Below are 15,862 nucleotides of genomic sequence, written 5' to 3'. Positions count from 1 at the left end.
CATGCTTTGTCCACAATCTGGCAACACGAGCAGGATGTAGCTTGCTGGAATTCAGCCTGGGTGGACTAGGAAGAGGGAGGGGTTCCTCTGCCCAGAAGCCGGAGTTTGCCAAACCACCGTTAGTCAATCGTCTGGGGCATGATTCCTGGCTTTACAGAATAACCACAGTTTCATCTACCCGAGGTTTCACGCTATGTCCAAAAACACTCTATGTAAGATTTAAAACAAAACCCAAGTTTCAGATACCCTAAATTTCCCTGGAAATTTAAATACTGGAAAGGTGACTTCCTAACATGTACAGGGAAAGGAAACACAAGTAGGAACATAGGCAGGTGACTTACTCCATGTCAGACAATTGGTCCATCTTGTTTAGTATTGTCTACCCCAGACTGCACAACATAAGGCATGGGGGCCAGATCCGTCCTGCAGAGACTCTTGCTGGCCCCCAGGTAGGCATATCTTGCAGCAACAGCAGGAGCCGTTGGAACTCTTGGTCTTTCCCACTGAGGAGCAGCAGCTCAATGCAGTTGGCTACTTGAGTCCAGATGTCCCCTGCCCCTGGACTGGAGCCTACTGACACCATCCCACTTTCCCCTCACCTTTCTCTCAGACTCCAACCCTCTGCCCCTTCACTTTTATTAACATTTTAAATAATTAATTTTAATGTAATAATTAATGTGCTGAATATTGTCCTCAGCCCCAGCAAGGCATGGTTGGTTCCAGTTCAACCCTGGTCTACACTGACTAGGGTATCTCCAAGGTTTCTGGAAGGAAATGCCAAAGATTGTACCTGGGACCTTCTGCATGCAAAGCAGAAGCTCAACCACTAAGTTACTGCCCCATCCTCAAGAGATTCATGCATCCTGCCTTTTACCAAGTTGTGTCACCAGTTATGCCTTCTTGCAGAGAATATCACCTGACCACACATATTCTGGCAACTTCCCCAAAAGAATACTGTAATAAACTTCTAGTTTTCAGTTCAAGAATGATCACATCCCTTTCTGCTATAAGATGCATGAGATGTACCCACATCTGGAGCATGCCCATCTTACTGCAGAGCAGTTGTAGCTTCTTATTTGTGCTGCAGATGGTGTGTTTGTTTTATGATTTCTGTGTATAAGGGTTGTACTGTCCATAGAATGTTTTTATGGCTCTAAGTCACCTCCAGGGTTCTTTGAGTGCAAAGCGAGGGTAAAAATGAAAATAACTCCCTTTTATAGTCCAGTGGCAGACTCATTCAGCGTATCAAACAGTCATCACAGTTGTACCTTGTACCTGATCTTGGTACAAAATATCACCACAAGAACACACTAGGCCACCTAGACCTGAAATGGAAAATAGAGGGTTATGGGGAGAGATTTCCCCAGCTATATAAAACAAAACAAAACAAAAACCAATATGTTTCCATGTTTCAGCAGTATTTATTGTTCCTTATAAAAAGTTGGTAATGAGTGCAGCTTTAAACTTGATATGTTTTTACATCCTCCAGCATTTGCCAGATGACAAAAGGTAGGCTTCTTTATTTAAGGATTCAATCTAGCATGCAGTTAAGGATGCCTAAGGAAGTCCCTCTTTGCCATGAAAGAGCAGGCAAGCAGCCTGAGCAAGCCGCTTCCAGGGAGGAAAAGGAGGGTCTAATGGCTGGTACACCCTCTTCTTCAAGAACTTTGGAACCTATAGCTTCAGTGTGCCTTTCCCCATTCACATATGTACAAACTACACACAACAGCAGCAGACCATTGGTTTAATCCTGGATCTGCCCAAACCACATGTAGAGAAAGGGGCATGGGATCTGAATTTTAGAGAACAAAAGAAGCTTTCCACTGCCTGTGGCTTACCTCTGTGCAGTCTATCCTGAGACCAGGCAATTTTCTCCACAGCCAAGCTGAGAGCCTGGATGGGAGAAAAGTCTACAGCAATGGAAGTGGTAGGTGAAGTTTTCCTCACCCATCCACCCTTTTTGCTCCAAAAATCAGAAAACTGGACCTCCACCCCACCCTACCCCACCCACTCTCATACATACTCTAGGTGATCAGTGCAGCAGACCCAGATTGAAACAAATGGATGTGCTGCCATCATGTGTAGTTTGAAATTCAAAAAACACCTATTACTACATTTTCATAGCACAAACTATATATTTTGCAGCCATACATCTAGCTCCCAAATACTATAATTTGGAGAATTACAAAATTCATGCTATGCTAGCTAAATTGTTAGTTCTATCATCATTATCATCAATCATCTCCTTTGCTATTTGTTATTACTGTGAATCAATTGAAAAGTTATAATCTGATTCTTGATCATCAGCAGTGGTTTAGCTATATCTTGAAGTACAATGGTAAAGAAATTGTCTTCATGTTCTTCCAGGTTTGCTTTCCTAATGATAGAAATTACATGTGCAGATTAAATTTTGGATAGTCTACCTAAGCATTTTATTGATTAAAATGTGCTGGTCATTAGCTGATGACTATTGATACCTTATTTCTTAAGGCAGGGTTGTTTGACTAATTAGTTCTATTCTCCAGAAACATTTGCTACAGTCTTAATTTTAAAATGACAGTCATTCAAATAAAGGACTATAGTCAGGTGGATTCTTCATCTGGCTGCAAGGTTCCAGGAGTAACTCTCCACCAGAGGATGTGATTATTTCCTCCTAAAAAGATAAAATAAATTGCATCAACAATGCAAAAAGTGATCATGTTGGTTCTGACTATAAACTTCACTTCTAAGCACTAATGCACACTTATCAAGTCACACTGAATTAAGTGGGTCTTATTTGTGAGTAAACATTTATGCTCACTCTGTAAAAAACATTTTCTTTTGAGTGAGTTATGTTGGCTGCAATTAAACCTATGGGAGGGAAGGATACTAAAATGTTTTTATGTATGTTTGGGAAGGAAACTCGCATGATTAGGTTACTAGTCTGGTGGCTATAGGCCACCTCCAGCCTCAGAGGCAGGATGCCTCTAAATACCAGTTGCAGGGGAGCAACAGCAGGAGAGAGGGCATGCCTTAACCTCTTACTTGTGGGCTTCCCAGAGGCATATATTGGGCCACTGTGTGGAACAGGGTGCTGGACTAGATAAGCCTTGGGCCTGATCCAGCAGGGCTGTTCTTATGTTCTTATCTGTAAGGAGGAAGCCCCCAAATCCAGAGAATAGCTGAATGTCATGATCAGCTGACTTGTATACTTAGTTGTCACTGGACTTTGTTGTCAATGGATGGATAGATGGATAGATTTCAAACATCTGCACCCCCACCTGCAGTTTGAAATGGTACATTCCATCAGTGGACAGTCATCTAATCTGGACTGCTGATCATGTAGCTGAGTTCTTAATGTGCACATCAAAATTTCATGATGTATGGGTAGGAATATGCAAAAACTTTCAAACAAGATGCACCCCATGGCAAAGAGGCTTGAACCTGCTCATACACATGCTTTCACATTGTTTCTTTTCAGTTCTTGTGGGAAGGACAAATACACACTAGGAAATAGCAGTTTTTGTCTTTCTCCATCTAGGATGTGACCGTAACTGCTCATAAAGATATCAAAGAATTTATTATTAACCCATTCTCATTCATCTTCGACTTGGGTAGAGGATTCTTTTTCCTTTGCAAGACTCTCATCCATTTATGTAAGTTCCATTGCTGCATGCTTGCAGTTGATCATTTGTACCTGGCTCATCTGGTGCTTGTACATAAAATGTAATCATTAGAAACATTTTTAAAATGGATTTATTTTCTTCAGCCTTAGCTTGCAGGCCATTACTCATTGAAGAAATGATTTCTTGCCATGTCTGGCATATTAAGATTGCTCAAAGGAACTGAAAAGGGGGTTCCCCTTAATTTTGGGTGTTTTTTTTTTTTAAAAAATTACAAAACACAATGCCACCGATCAGAAAAACTCAGAGTTAAAAGTCAAATGGCATGACTTTTTGAAATCAATAGCAAAACTCTCATTGATTTTCATAGAGAAAGAGGAGGCTCTATAATCACAGCAGCAAGTGTACCAATGTGTAATTGGATCTCATGCTTAGCTCCAGGCTTGGCTCTATGAACATCTCATGTGGCAGTTATACACAGGAGAACATCCATGGCATGGGCGACCCATCTGGGACATGCATGCTTATAATGAACACATGAAGCTGTTGAATTTATACATGAAACTGCTGGGAGTGGTCATCCATGTATGGTCTGTGGTGTCATCAATATGCTGATGACACCAAACCTAAACCCCAGGTCAGGAGATACCAGGGAGATGATGGATGAACTGAACCAGTGTTTGAAGGCTGTTCTGAATTGGATGAAGGCAAACAAGCTGAAACTTAATCTAGATAAGATGGAAGTGCTCTAGGTTGGTAAACCCAATTATCCAAATGATGAGGTAAATCTGGTCATTGAAGGGGTTGCACTCCCCCTTAAAGACAAAGTTCACAACATGGGGGTTCTCTGGGACCAGATGCTCTCCTTGGAGGCACAGATGACGGCAGTGCTCAGGAGTGCCTTTTACCAGCTTTGGTTGGTACCCCAGCTGTGACCCTGTTTGGAGAAGTTGGACTTGACCTCAGTCACCCCACTTCAAACCTCAGGTTCAAGTGGGTTTGGGAGTTCAGGTTTTCTAAAGCAAGTAGATTAGAATAAGCCAAGATTGGTGGGTTTGGATGCTGACACCAGTTTGGGCATTTCCTATAATCTAGAAAGGAAGCAAGTAAATGTGCCCTGAGAGGAAGGCAAGGAAGGGGGTGCTCAGGCCAGTGAACTCTTGTTCTCCGCTCCTGAAAAGACCAACAGCCTGAGACAACAATGATTTTAATCTTATGTAATTTCTTTGTTCTTTAATATTGTAAACTGCTTTGGGTGCCTTTGTCAAATCAGAAAGGTGGTATAAAAATGCAGTAAGTAAGTAAGTAGATTACTTAGGGGAGTGCACACAGAGTTCAATGTTAACAGAGGTTCTGTACAACATATAAAACCACCCTAGTCATTATGTATTTCTATAAAACAACTTATTCATATTATTTAGTTTTTAAAGAATGGTTGCCTTCTTACTATTTTTGTCTGCCTTGTAAGTTTTATTTTTTCAAATAAAAATTGGATCTGATAGCTGGACTAAGTGAAATTTGTTCAGACACTCAGTTCTACTTTCAAAGAAGAGAGGACAAACTCTTGTCCATTGTATGTTTTCTGCTCACGGGCACAGGCCCTGAAATAGGGGCAATCTACACAAACTAAGAACTGGTGGGAAGCCTACAATACAGCTGTGTCTGTAGAGTTGCATGGAAGTGGGATGGCTACCAAAAGAGCCACTATGAAGATTGCTGGGAGTAGAACCACCAGAACTCTACTAGGGATGTGCATGAATCAAGTTTTGCTATTATCTTCAGACTCTAATCTGATCAGATTTGATTCACGTTGGATTCAATTCATTTTGAATTTGAATCAAGTCAACCCTCTTTTGAAGGTCCAGGGGGCACCAGGTGGGGTTGTGTGTAGGGCCCCATGAGTGCTACCTACCACCCAGATTTCAAGGCAGTGGGGCACTCCATTGATTTTTAATGGTGGTGAGTTTTTGGGTTTTTTTTAGTTTTTAGTGATTTTGTATATTTCCACCACAAGGAATAATGAGGATTCAAAACAGTCCCACTAGTCTCCATAGGTTGCACCAAGGTGGTCAAAAGTGGGTTTGGGGTAGGTCATATTGGGTGCTAACTACCCCCAACCAAAAAGGCAGTGGGGTACACCGATTATTTTTTAGGAATTTTTGAAGTGTTTAGATCTTTGGTGTGTTATGACTTTTTATCATAATGAATCCCTATGAAGATTCATTAAACACCAAAGAGTCTAAACCAGGCCTGCTCAACTTAGGCACCCCAGCTGCTTTTGACTACAACTCCCATAATCTCCAGCCACAGTGGCCAGTAGCCCAGGATTATGGGAGTTGTAGGCAAACATCTGCAGGAGGCCTGAATTTGAACACTCCTGGTCTAAACCATCGAAAGTTTCCTTTTTTAAAAAAACCTGAATACACCACTGCCTTGCGGGTTGGGGGTGGTTGGTACATGGGGTGCCACAAATCCCACCCCCCTTGCAAGCTAGTGGGGTATTCAGATCATTTTTTAGGAATTTTGAAGTGTTTAGACTCTTTGATGTGTAATGGATCCTCACAGAGATTCATTATGAGGAAAAGTCATAATACACCAAAGAGTCTAAACACTTCAAAAATTGAGCAGAATAGTGAATGCATGTTTTGCTCCATAACTCCACTTTCTACAAGGGCTAGAGCTTAGCTTTTTTGTTTTTTGTTTTTAATGAAAGCTGAGAATCTGGGAGAATGAATAAGGGAAACTCAAATCTCGAACTGATTCGAATCTGGGGAAGATTCAATTCGAGCTCAAATTTGGCCAGGGGTGACTGGACAGATTCATTTTGAGGCTGAATCACTTGAACTGACTGTATTTGAGTCAGATTGATTTGGCCTTGAAACAATTTGCACATCCCTACACTCTACCTACTGATCCAATAAGACAGCTTGCCTCTTTTCTGCTCTGCTTTACTCCCAAAGGATGCCCACCTTCCATGCTGGGAATCAGGGCTCTAATTGCAGTAAATGAAAAACCAGTTATCTTATACATCTGGGTTCACATCCAAATATAATAAGCGGATTGAGGGCCTGTGCAAACATCTAGTGTGTGGGGTGCACTTTTCTTTTTCCCACCTGACATGCCAATGCCTAATCATGTGATGGGGCCATTTGAATGAATAATCCAAACTGTCCTCAATGCACACTTTTACTACTACTTTAAAACAGTATTAAAACTGTGCATTGAAAGGAGTGTTCGCACAAACTGCCCACACAACATGCCATTAAAGTGTGGTGTGCTGGATGTTGAGAAGATGTGTTCTCCAACACTGCTTCCCCACATGTTGAATTGGGCCAGTTGGAGGATAATCCATATCAGTCCACAGAAGACTTTTTCTGAAACTAACCAGAGAAATTAAATAAATAAATAAAACCTAACAGAACTAGGGCATATGTTTGCACCACAGACAAAGTGGTCATTCACAAAATCAAAAATTGTACCCTCTCTAGGCTTGGGAGCTGTGTGTACTCCCAATTTTTGGATATACAGTATGGAAGCAAGGTAAGAGGGAAACCTGAATAGATATGATTTTCCTCCTATCTTGCTTCTGCACAACCAAAAATTGGGAGCACACACAGCTCCTAAACCTGGGTAGAACAGAGTTTTTGATTCGGTGAATGACTTCAAAGTGGGTAAATACTCATTGGACAAATTCAGACATAACATGAAACCAGAGTTAAATGGGGCAGAGGTTGGAACTCCATTAAGTCCGAATTCGTGCAACTGTGGTTTTGAGCCTAAAGCGACCTGCAATTTGGCTTGCAAACACTATTTTGGTTTGGTCTCCCACAATTCCCTGAGCCGGCAGATCTCCATTCAGAACAATGCTGGACTGAACCTGGGGATTTTGAATGGGAGAAAAATCCGTCCCCACACTTGGTGTCCTCCCATCCACACACGTGGCCAGGCTCTGATATATGGAACTTCAAAATCTCTGACATGCAAGGCTTCTCAAGGGAGGAGGAGATTAGACTGAAAAAGTTCTACCTTTTACCAGAGAGAGTGGGAGCCCCCTTTGTTCAGTTAGCTCAGCTTGTACGTGCATAGTCTGACAAAAGACCTAGAATTTACAACCCCATGAGCCTCCCTAGTAGACTGGCCTTCTCATGAGAGGAATAGCCGAGCAGGAGTGTGGTTTAGTCCTCATGCACTTCTATGCTGGGGTGATCCCATAAGAACATAAGAACAGCCCTGTTGGATCAGGCCCAAGGCCCATCTAGTCCAGCATCCTGTTTCACACTGTGGCCCACCAACATCAAGGGATCCTATCCCTTGCAAGAGCATTCTAGATCATGACAGGATGGACCCCTGAGACCATTTGCCTTCTCTCATATACATATCCCCTCCTAGGAACTTTACATTTTCCCTTTGCTTTCCGAAATGAAAGGGAAATAGTGCCCCCCAGCCCTGAAATCGCACTTGTGTGGGACTATTTTGGTGCAGGGCTCTTAGGAGAAGAAGTGCTGTCATGGCATGGCATTTAAAGGGATTAAAAAGCCTGTTCCATGCTGAGGGCAGGAGGACCTCTCCAAATATGCACAATTGCGCTCAGCATGCCCCCTTCAAGATCGTAGCCAATCATGGCCTCTCTGCTGACATGCTGATGCTTTGCCCACAATCTGGCTGTAGAGCTTGCTGGGATAGACCTCAGCGCCCGAGCAGCAGGGAGTGACTCCCTTCTCCTGTAACCGGAGTTTGCTGGAGTGTGGTTGAATGAACATCGGCGATGCAGTTTTACAGTTAAAAATGGAAATCACAGATACACCAACCTCCAGTTTCATGTTACATGTGAATATTACCATTCTCCTTCTCCAATAAACTTTGAACTGATATTCTGGGGCAAGACATCTAGGGATCCCTGCTAGAAGGTTAGTGCTAGCAGTGATTGTTCCATTTAGGAGTAAAATTGCAGCTCTGATCCAGCAAGATGGACTACACACATATACACACAAACACAAACACAAACACATACACACACCTTTGTACATCAGCCTTGGTATGCACAGAGTCCAACATGTGTGTGTATTGGGGGTGTGTGAAATCTACATGCAGAAATCACATATCTGCATATGAACTGACTTCACTGCATCAGGAGGACAACTGCCCGTATTGCTTTGCTTTCTACACTGCAGTTAAATGCACATGACTGTTTTTGGTTTTGAAACAAAAAAGCAGAGTATAAAATAAGATCTAGACTGGCTGGTGCCTGTACCATTGTGGTCTTCTATCATTACTAGAGCTGGCTCTGACATATTCAGTATTTGTTCTTACAGTGCACTCAGATTGAAAAGGCACCAGCATCAATGGCTGGGGAGATAAGGAAGAGGCAGTATCCCAAGATGACACTGTTAAAACCGTTTCCCATCTGACCACAGACAATTAAGCGAAAACTACCTGCTCACTTCAGGGGCAAAGCAAGTCCTCTAACAAGCTTGTCATAGCTGCAGCCATTGATTTTTCTCATCAGGGGACATCCCAATCTATTTTATTTTGAATGTCAGAGGCTAATGGACGTTTTGCTTCTGACAGGTGTCCCTGTGCTTCCTCCCATGATGGATGGGCTTTTCTTGTGCTCTTATTGCCTATGATGAGCAATCAGGGAGCAAGAGAAATAGAAAACTTTGAGTTCAAGCTGGACATCTCTGGAGAAACAAGTGGGTACTGAAGTTGTTGCTGCCTCTGCATCTGGTACTCCATAACTGAGCTCCACAGGACTTTGTAGGTGGTTCTGTAACTAGTGTATAGCCCGTGATTCTACAGGAGTGCAGAATCTAGTTTTGGGGCACAGAATTCAGCTTCCCAGCCACCTCAATCTTCATTCAAAAACACCAGTTTCTAGTCCTTATGGTGGTGATTAGGAGTTTGAAAATGTGTGGTCAACAACACCTGCTGAAACATCTGCTCAGAAGCTGGGGTGGGGAACTGGAAATGATTTCTAGAGATGGTCCTGTGGTAGCAAACATGACTTATCCCCTTAGTTAAGCAGGGTCCACCCTGGTTGCATATGAATGGGAGACTTGATGTGTGAGCACTGTAAGATATTCCCCTCAGGGAATGGAGCCGCTCTGGGAAGAGCAGAAGGTTCCAAATTGCATCTCCAAGATAGGGCTGAGAGAGATTCCTGCCTGCAAACTTGGAAAAGCTGCTGCCAGTCTGTGTAGACAATACTGAGCTAGATGGATCTATGGTCTGACTCAGTATATGGCAGCTTCCTATGTTCCTATGAATTCAGAGCCCTCATAGCTGTTTTCCCTCCCCCTTCACTAAGAAAGCCAGTGGAGGAAAGAATGCAAAACCATTTAAGGATACAGAATAAATTATGAAAGAAACAGAGAAGTTATTTAAATTTACTTTCAATTTACGCAATTTCTATAGGTTGGATAATTCAGTCTTTCTTGCATACTACCTCTTCCCCTCCCTTTTCTCCCATATGAACGATACCCAAATGGAAAATTTCTCTGTAGGCATTGCAGGTAACTGAGTCCCCACCTTGTAAGGCAAAGGGGAATGGATTCCGTGAGCAGCTGCAAAAGTTGTTTCAATGATCACTTTTGAAAGTTTTGGCTGAAGGCCTCTGACCAGCTTTACAAAGTGTCTTTATATATAATGCCTGCCTCAAGGGGTCAGGACATGACCCATGTTTCCCAGGGTGCTGCCTTCCCCATCCCAGCCAACTTTGACAGGGTTGATTCTGGCTCCCAACTGGGGGCCAGCTGAGATGAGCCTCACATGAATGCCCACAAGCCACTGTCCAAATTCTGTGAGGTTCTTTTGTACACATATAGCTCTGTGTGAGTTACCCCAATCTCTTCAGTGTTTGACAATGTTACACATGCAGTTTGTACATGGTACATTCCTGAAACAGAGCTTCTTGGCCACACCATGAAGCCTGATCCTATGCACATTTACTTGGATGTAATATCTCATGGTATTCAATGGGGCTTCCCCTCCAAAATGCATAGGATCACAGTCTGATCCCCATATAGCTCAGTGGTAGAACACTGAGCCACTTTTCATGTACAATGTCCCAGGTTCAGTCCCTGACATCTTCAGAAGACCTTCTAGAAGAAAGGCCAGGGAAGATCTCGGAGTGTTCTACCAATCAAAGCAGACAAACTAGGCGAGATGGACCATGGCCTGACTATTAGGCAGTTTCATATAACTGTTCTGAAACTTAAGTGGAGAGGAGATATGGCTCAGTCTTAAAATGCATGACTTGCAAGCATAAGTTTCCAAATTCAATCCCCAGCAGTTCTAGTTCAAAGATCACAGGTAACCAGAATGAGAAAGATCTTGGCCTGAGGACTTGAAGAGAGTAATTTCGAGTTTGATTAGGCAATAATTGGGCAATAATTTCCATTTAATATACTACTCTTCACTTAATAGGGGTGTACATTGAATCGGAATAATAACTGCATCCAGTTTGATACAGCCCCTATCAGAAACATTTTGTATCATAATTGTTTTTGATGCAAAACTGCTAATGTTGGTACCACCCAAAACAACATTTTCTGTTTTGTATCTGACACAAAACAGATACTTGTATCTGTTTTGACTAGTATCAAGTTGCATCAGAGGATTAGATGGCTGTTTTCATGCTTTTCTTTGTTGTTTATGGTCCACCCAAAACCTTTTTCTTTTTGAATCTGGTGATATGCCATATATTGAACACACCGAGGGGAGGAAGGAGACAATTATGTGATTGACATCTCTAGCTGCACATTGCTTCAGTGCCTCCTCAGACTTGCAGGAGGTCAAAGCATGCTGCAATTGGTTCATTTGTGTTGCTGTTCTCTTCAAATCACAGTGCTTGAGGGTAGGGATGCAGAAATAATATATTATCATTAGGAGATTTTGACTGCCTGCCTGGCTCTTCCACTTCACTACACAAAGTACCAGCAATACAGGTCTCTTCTGTGTTCTTACTTCAGCACATCCCCCCAGGTCTTAGTTTAGCCATTATGAGGGGCTTTGCTGCTACTACCAGGAGCTTGATGCATCCCTCTCTGACTGCACAAAAAACTTGGCACCTATCTTCCTGTAACTTGGTGATCTAAATAATGTTCTCTCCAGTGTTCCCTCTAACAGAAAATCCAAGATGTTCCTGACTACAACTCCCATTATCCTCGGCCAAAGCCCACTGCAACTAGGGATTCTAGGAGCTGTAGTCAACAACATCTGGGATTCCCTCTTACAGGGAACACTGGTTCTCTATTTTTTCCCATCTATGTGTGGAATGAGTTTTGTTCTGGATGGCAGGATCAAGGCAGTGTGTGCACATGTTCATTTAGAATGAGGCCTTCCTGATTCAACCTGAGCGGGATCTAAAATTAACTGAGTGCACATCAAAAAACTTGTGGGTGTGCATACACATGCAAGCCTTCGTGGGAACACTGGAACTAAGTCCATGCAGAAGCAAAGAATCCAAGCAAAGCAGAAAAGTGAAAAGTGGGCACCTCCTTCTTGGAAACCCTAGCACATATCAGCCTAAACTTTGGAGGACAAAAACTTCTCAGAAGGAGCTACCAAAGCCCCCAAGCATCCAAGCAAAGCAAAGACCCAAGCATCTAAGCAAAGAAGAAATGTGAAAGGGGGAGGTGAGCCCGATTCTTAGAAACCTTGGCTCTTCTGCATGGAAGTGGGGTGGTATCAAGCCCTAACAAGGGTTCACCATCAACTCTAAGAAAGGTCTACCAACTCTTAGAATGGTACATTCCATTCTGACTTAACAATAATATATTTTATTATATATATTATTATAGATGTTTATATAATATATAATTATTGACATTTCAATGATTTCCCATTATTTCCATTGACCATTATACCCTATGGGATGATGCATCAACCCAATAATGATGCATCGAACAATTCAATTGGGGCTGGTATAATTAACAAATTAACAATTCAATAATCACTTGCATATTAATTGAACTGGATCCAATAATTTCATTCACACACAGCCCTACCACGTCATGATCCCAAGGCAGTTTACAGAAGTAGTGAAACATTGAAAAAGAACTGTAAAGTCACAATAACAGAAATATATATCCTGAAAGCAGAAGGTCAAAACAGCAATCAAGGGCATAGTAATGTCACAAGTATTAGCTAAGATGATACAATGGTTTTGCTCAGTATAAAGCAACTGCATTTGTTCAGATTTATACCAGAGCACTTGATTCGGGGTGGGGTGAGGTTATTTAATGTGTAGACTACTTAGGAGGCACAACTCCTAAAAAGTTTGAACACACATTTTCCAGGAAAAGTGTGAGCTTCTTCCCCTATTCAGACCTTAATACCTGCACCTTACAACTCAGAAAGCAGTCCTAGCATTACATGCATGGTTGCAGTAGGAAACAGAGTAACTATGATTAATCGTGCCCTTTCCTTCCCCAGTCATGTTTTTTTCTTTGCCCTTTCCTCACCTGCTGTGGCAAAAACAGGACTTCAGGTGTGCCCCATGGCAGGTGAGGGGGAAAGTGGGAAACAGGTGGGAAGAGCTGTAGTATATTCATTCCCATTGCATTGGAACATTTAAAAGGGTTTTTGTTTTGTTTTTGGGAGCTTGTAAAGTGGCAGTCCTTAGAACCCCAGTCATGTGCATCTTTTGACTGGGATAAGAACTGGACTTTCAAACCATGGGACAGCATGCCCTGGAAAGGCACAAGCTACCAGAAAGGGCATGGGTGCTGAGACCCTGTGAAATTAACCTGAAAGGCTGAAAATCATTTTTATTTTAATTGCATTTAAAAATATCCCTAATAGATTAAGTGGTATAATAATTTTAAAAATCAAGTGTTATATTAGTTTGTTCCTGAGTTGAGTTCTACTTCTTGTTTCTTGTAATTTGTTTTTGTACATTTTTGCAAAACTTAAAAATAAAAAGTATAGAAAAAAATGTGTATACCATAATGCTTAGGCAAACCATTTCATTATTTTTTCCTAAGGTTTCACTTCGCTTTACATAATCCCTCTTTGAATTATTCATCTCTTAAATTCAGTGACTGATCTGTGCACAAGTAATAATACCTTGTGGAAATCAATAAGGTCCGTGAGTGTTGCATGCCGGTTGGGATCCACCCCTAAGAAACTGTAGAAATCTCCAGAAGCATCTACCAGGAAATGTTTAAAACCACTCTGATGGCGATAAGACAGGGCATATCCCCATATTTTTTCACTGACTCGCACTAGAAACGCTCCCTCAGATTTGTTCAGCAGCAGCTCTTCTGCCTCCTGGCGACTAATAATACCTGCCAAAAACCAGAGCAAAAAATAGTATTAAGCAGTTAATGATCCCTAGAAAATGTGAAAATCTAAGCATGATCTTTTAAATGGGGAGATTCAGTCATCAGATAAAGCAGGTTGCTGCCTACAAATGCTGATTAACACATCAACTTCATCTAAACACACACACACACCAACCATCTGTATGGCACCACTAGACATTTTGTCCTTGCACATCACCTTTGGCTTCTGACCCTTTAGAATATCAGGCCAGGGCCATGGGCAGCCACGCCTGAATCTTGACTGGGTATGGGGCATGGGGAGGTATGTTTTCAAGTTCAGAGACTCAAGGTCAGAAATTCAGGAGGCAGAAGGTCTTGCTCTGCAAAGCAAAAGAGCAAAAGGCCAGACTCCTTCTGGCCAACCCAGAGTCTTCATACTGCCTGCCAATCACACAGACTGGTGTTGAATGCCCTGTTGTGCCTGAACAGCAGGGCTGTGAATCACATTGACCCAATAACTGGGCCTGAGGCAATTCAAACCCTATTGGAGGAATCTGCACTGGAAAAAGATTTGGATGAAAAATCCCTCCAATATTGGCAAGCCATTTGATACACTATTGCATCATATTGGTATTGTATCAATTAGTATCAGAGGTTGGCGCTTACATGTACTGAAAAGATAGCTTCCTTACTGTACTGGAGCCACTCAACTACAGGGTGGGGCTTTCCTGGACTGAAGAGAAGGCAGCTTTGGTTGCCTTCTGGACAGCATTTAAAATCTCCATCTTTCCTTGCCTGGTCCTACCATATAATGTGGCAGGAAAGGAGGCAGCATCATGACACTGCATCCTTCCTCATGCAGTACTGGCCATAGCAGGCAGGAGGGAGGGTGGGTAATGGGGAGCATGCACCTGCCCTTGCTACCCACCGCTTGGTGGTGGTGGTGGGAGGAGGATGGATGGACAGGTGATGAGGAGCACCCGCCCACTCACTCACACCCGCTGCTGTGAAAACTGTGGCTGGAGGTGGTAGCAAGGAGGGTGGGCAAGAGGATAGGTGTTCCATTTGCCTGCCCACCCCTTGCCCACTGTGGCAGGAGTGTAGTGGGAAGCACGCGAGCAGGCTTTGCCTGAGGTATCCCTGAGCCTTGGGCCAGCCCTGGATGTGACAGTAGTTGAGATCTGGCCAAGAATAGGTTTTGTGCACAGTCCTGCTGAAGAGAGTTCCAAGGCTTGATCTCTTGCAGACCAGCATCAGGTTTCTGGTCCAAACCCAGGAGACCCTGCTATAATGTTTTCAGTGTTTTCTTTCCAACATGCTAACAGCACAGAAGTGGTATAGTTGTTAGAGTGCTGGACTAGGACCAGGGAGACCCGAGTTCAAATCCCCATTCAACCATGAAACTAGCTGGGTGGCTCAGAGCCAGTCACTTCTCTCTCAGCCTAACCTACTTCACTTGACAGGGTTGTTGTGAAAGAGAAACTCAAGTATGTAGTACACCGCTCTGGGCTCCTTGGAGGAAGAGGGAGATATAAATGTAAATCATCATCATCATCATCATCATCATCATCATCATCATCATCATCGCTAGAGATGCTAGATCATAAGACCAGGAAAATAATGACCATCAATCATGCTCTGCACCCCCGCAGTGATATAGATAGGCTATACATCCCTCACATCTCAGGTGGAAGAGGAATGCTGCAAGTCCATCAAACAGTAGAGGAGGAGAAAAGAGGCCTTGAAGAATATATAAAGGACAGTGAAGAAAATGCACTTAAAATGGTCAATAACGTGAAACTATTCAACACCAATGAAACAAAGCAGGCCTACAATAAAGAACAAGCCAAGAACCGAGCAGAAAAATGGAAAACTAAGCCAATGCATGGTCAATATTTGCACAATATAAGTGGAAAATCAGACATCACCAAGACCTGGCAATGGCTTAAGAATGGCAACTTGAAGAAAGAAACAGAGGGTTTAATACTGGCTGCA

The 15,862-nt window shown here is 42.6% G+C and overlaps 1 protein-coding gene across 5 annotated transcripts in view; it reads right to left on the bottom strand.

Annotated features, from left to right (window-relative positions):
* Window positions 1-1,401: 1,401 nt before the first annotated feature.
* The window catches only part of SH2D4B (SH2 domain containing 4B), a 312,315-nt gene continuing 297,854 nt past the window's right edge, over window positions 1,402-15,862 (bottom strand). For 4 of the 5 annotated variants that reach the window (XM_053309720.1, XM_053309718.1, XM_053309717.1 and 1 more), the window contains 2 exons: window positions 13,671-13,891; window positions 1,402-2,653 (listed from right to left, as the gene is read on the bottom strand). In XM_053309720.1, coding sequence (XP_053165695.1) covers window positions 2,561-2,653; window positions 13,671-13,891 — 314 coding nt within the window. In that variant the 3' untranslated portion in view covers window positions 1,402-2,560. The remainder of the gene's footprint in view (window positions 2,654-13,670; window positions 13,892-15,862) is intronic. The other variant, XM_053309722.1, reaches the window with a different exon arrangement.

This window comes from Hemicordylus capensis, chromosome 3 (genome assembly GCF_027244095.1).
Source record: "Hemicordylus capensis ecotype Gifberg chromosome 3, rHemCap1.1.pri, whole genome shotgun sequence".
Classification (NCBI taxonomy): domain Eukaryota; kingdom Metazoa; phylum Chordata; class Lepidosauria; order Squamata; family Cordylidae; genus Hemicordylus; species Hemicordylus capensis.
Note: the sequence above shows the minus strand (reverse complement) of the source record. Positions and strands in the feature narration are given on the sequence as shown.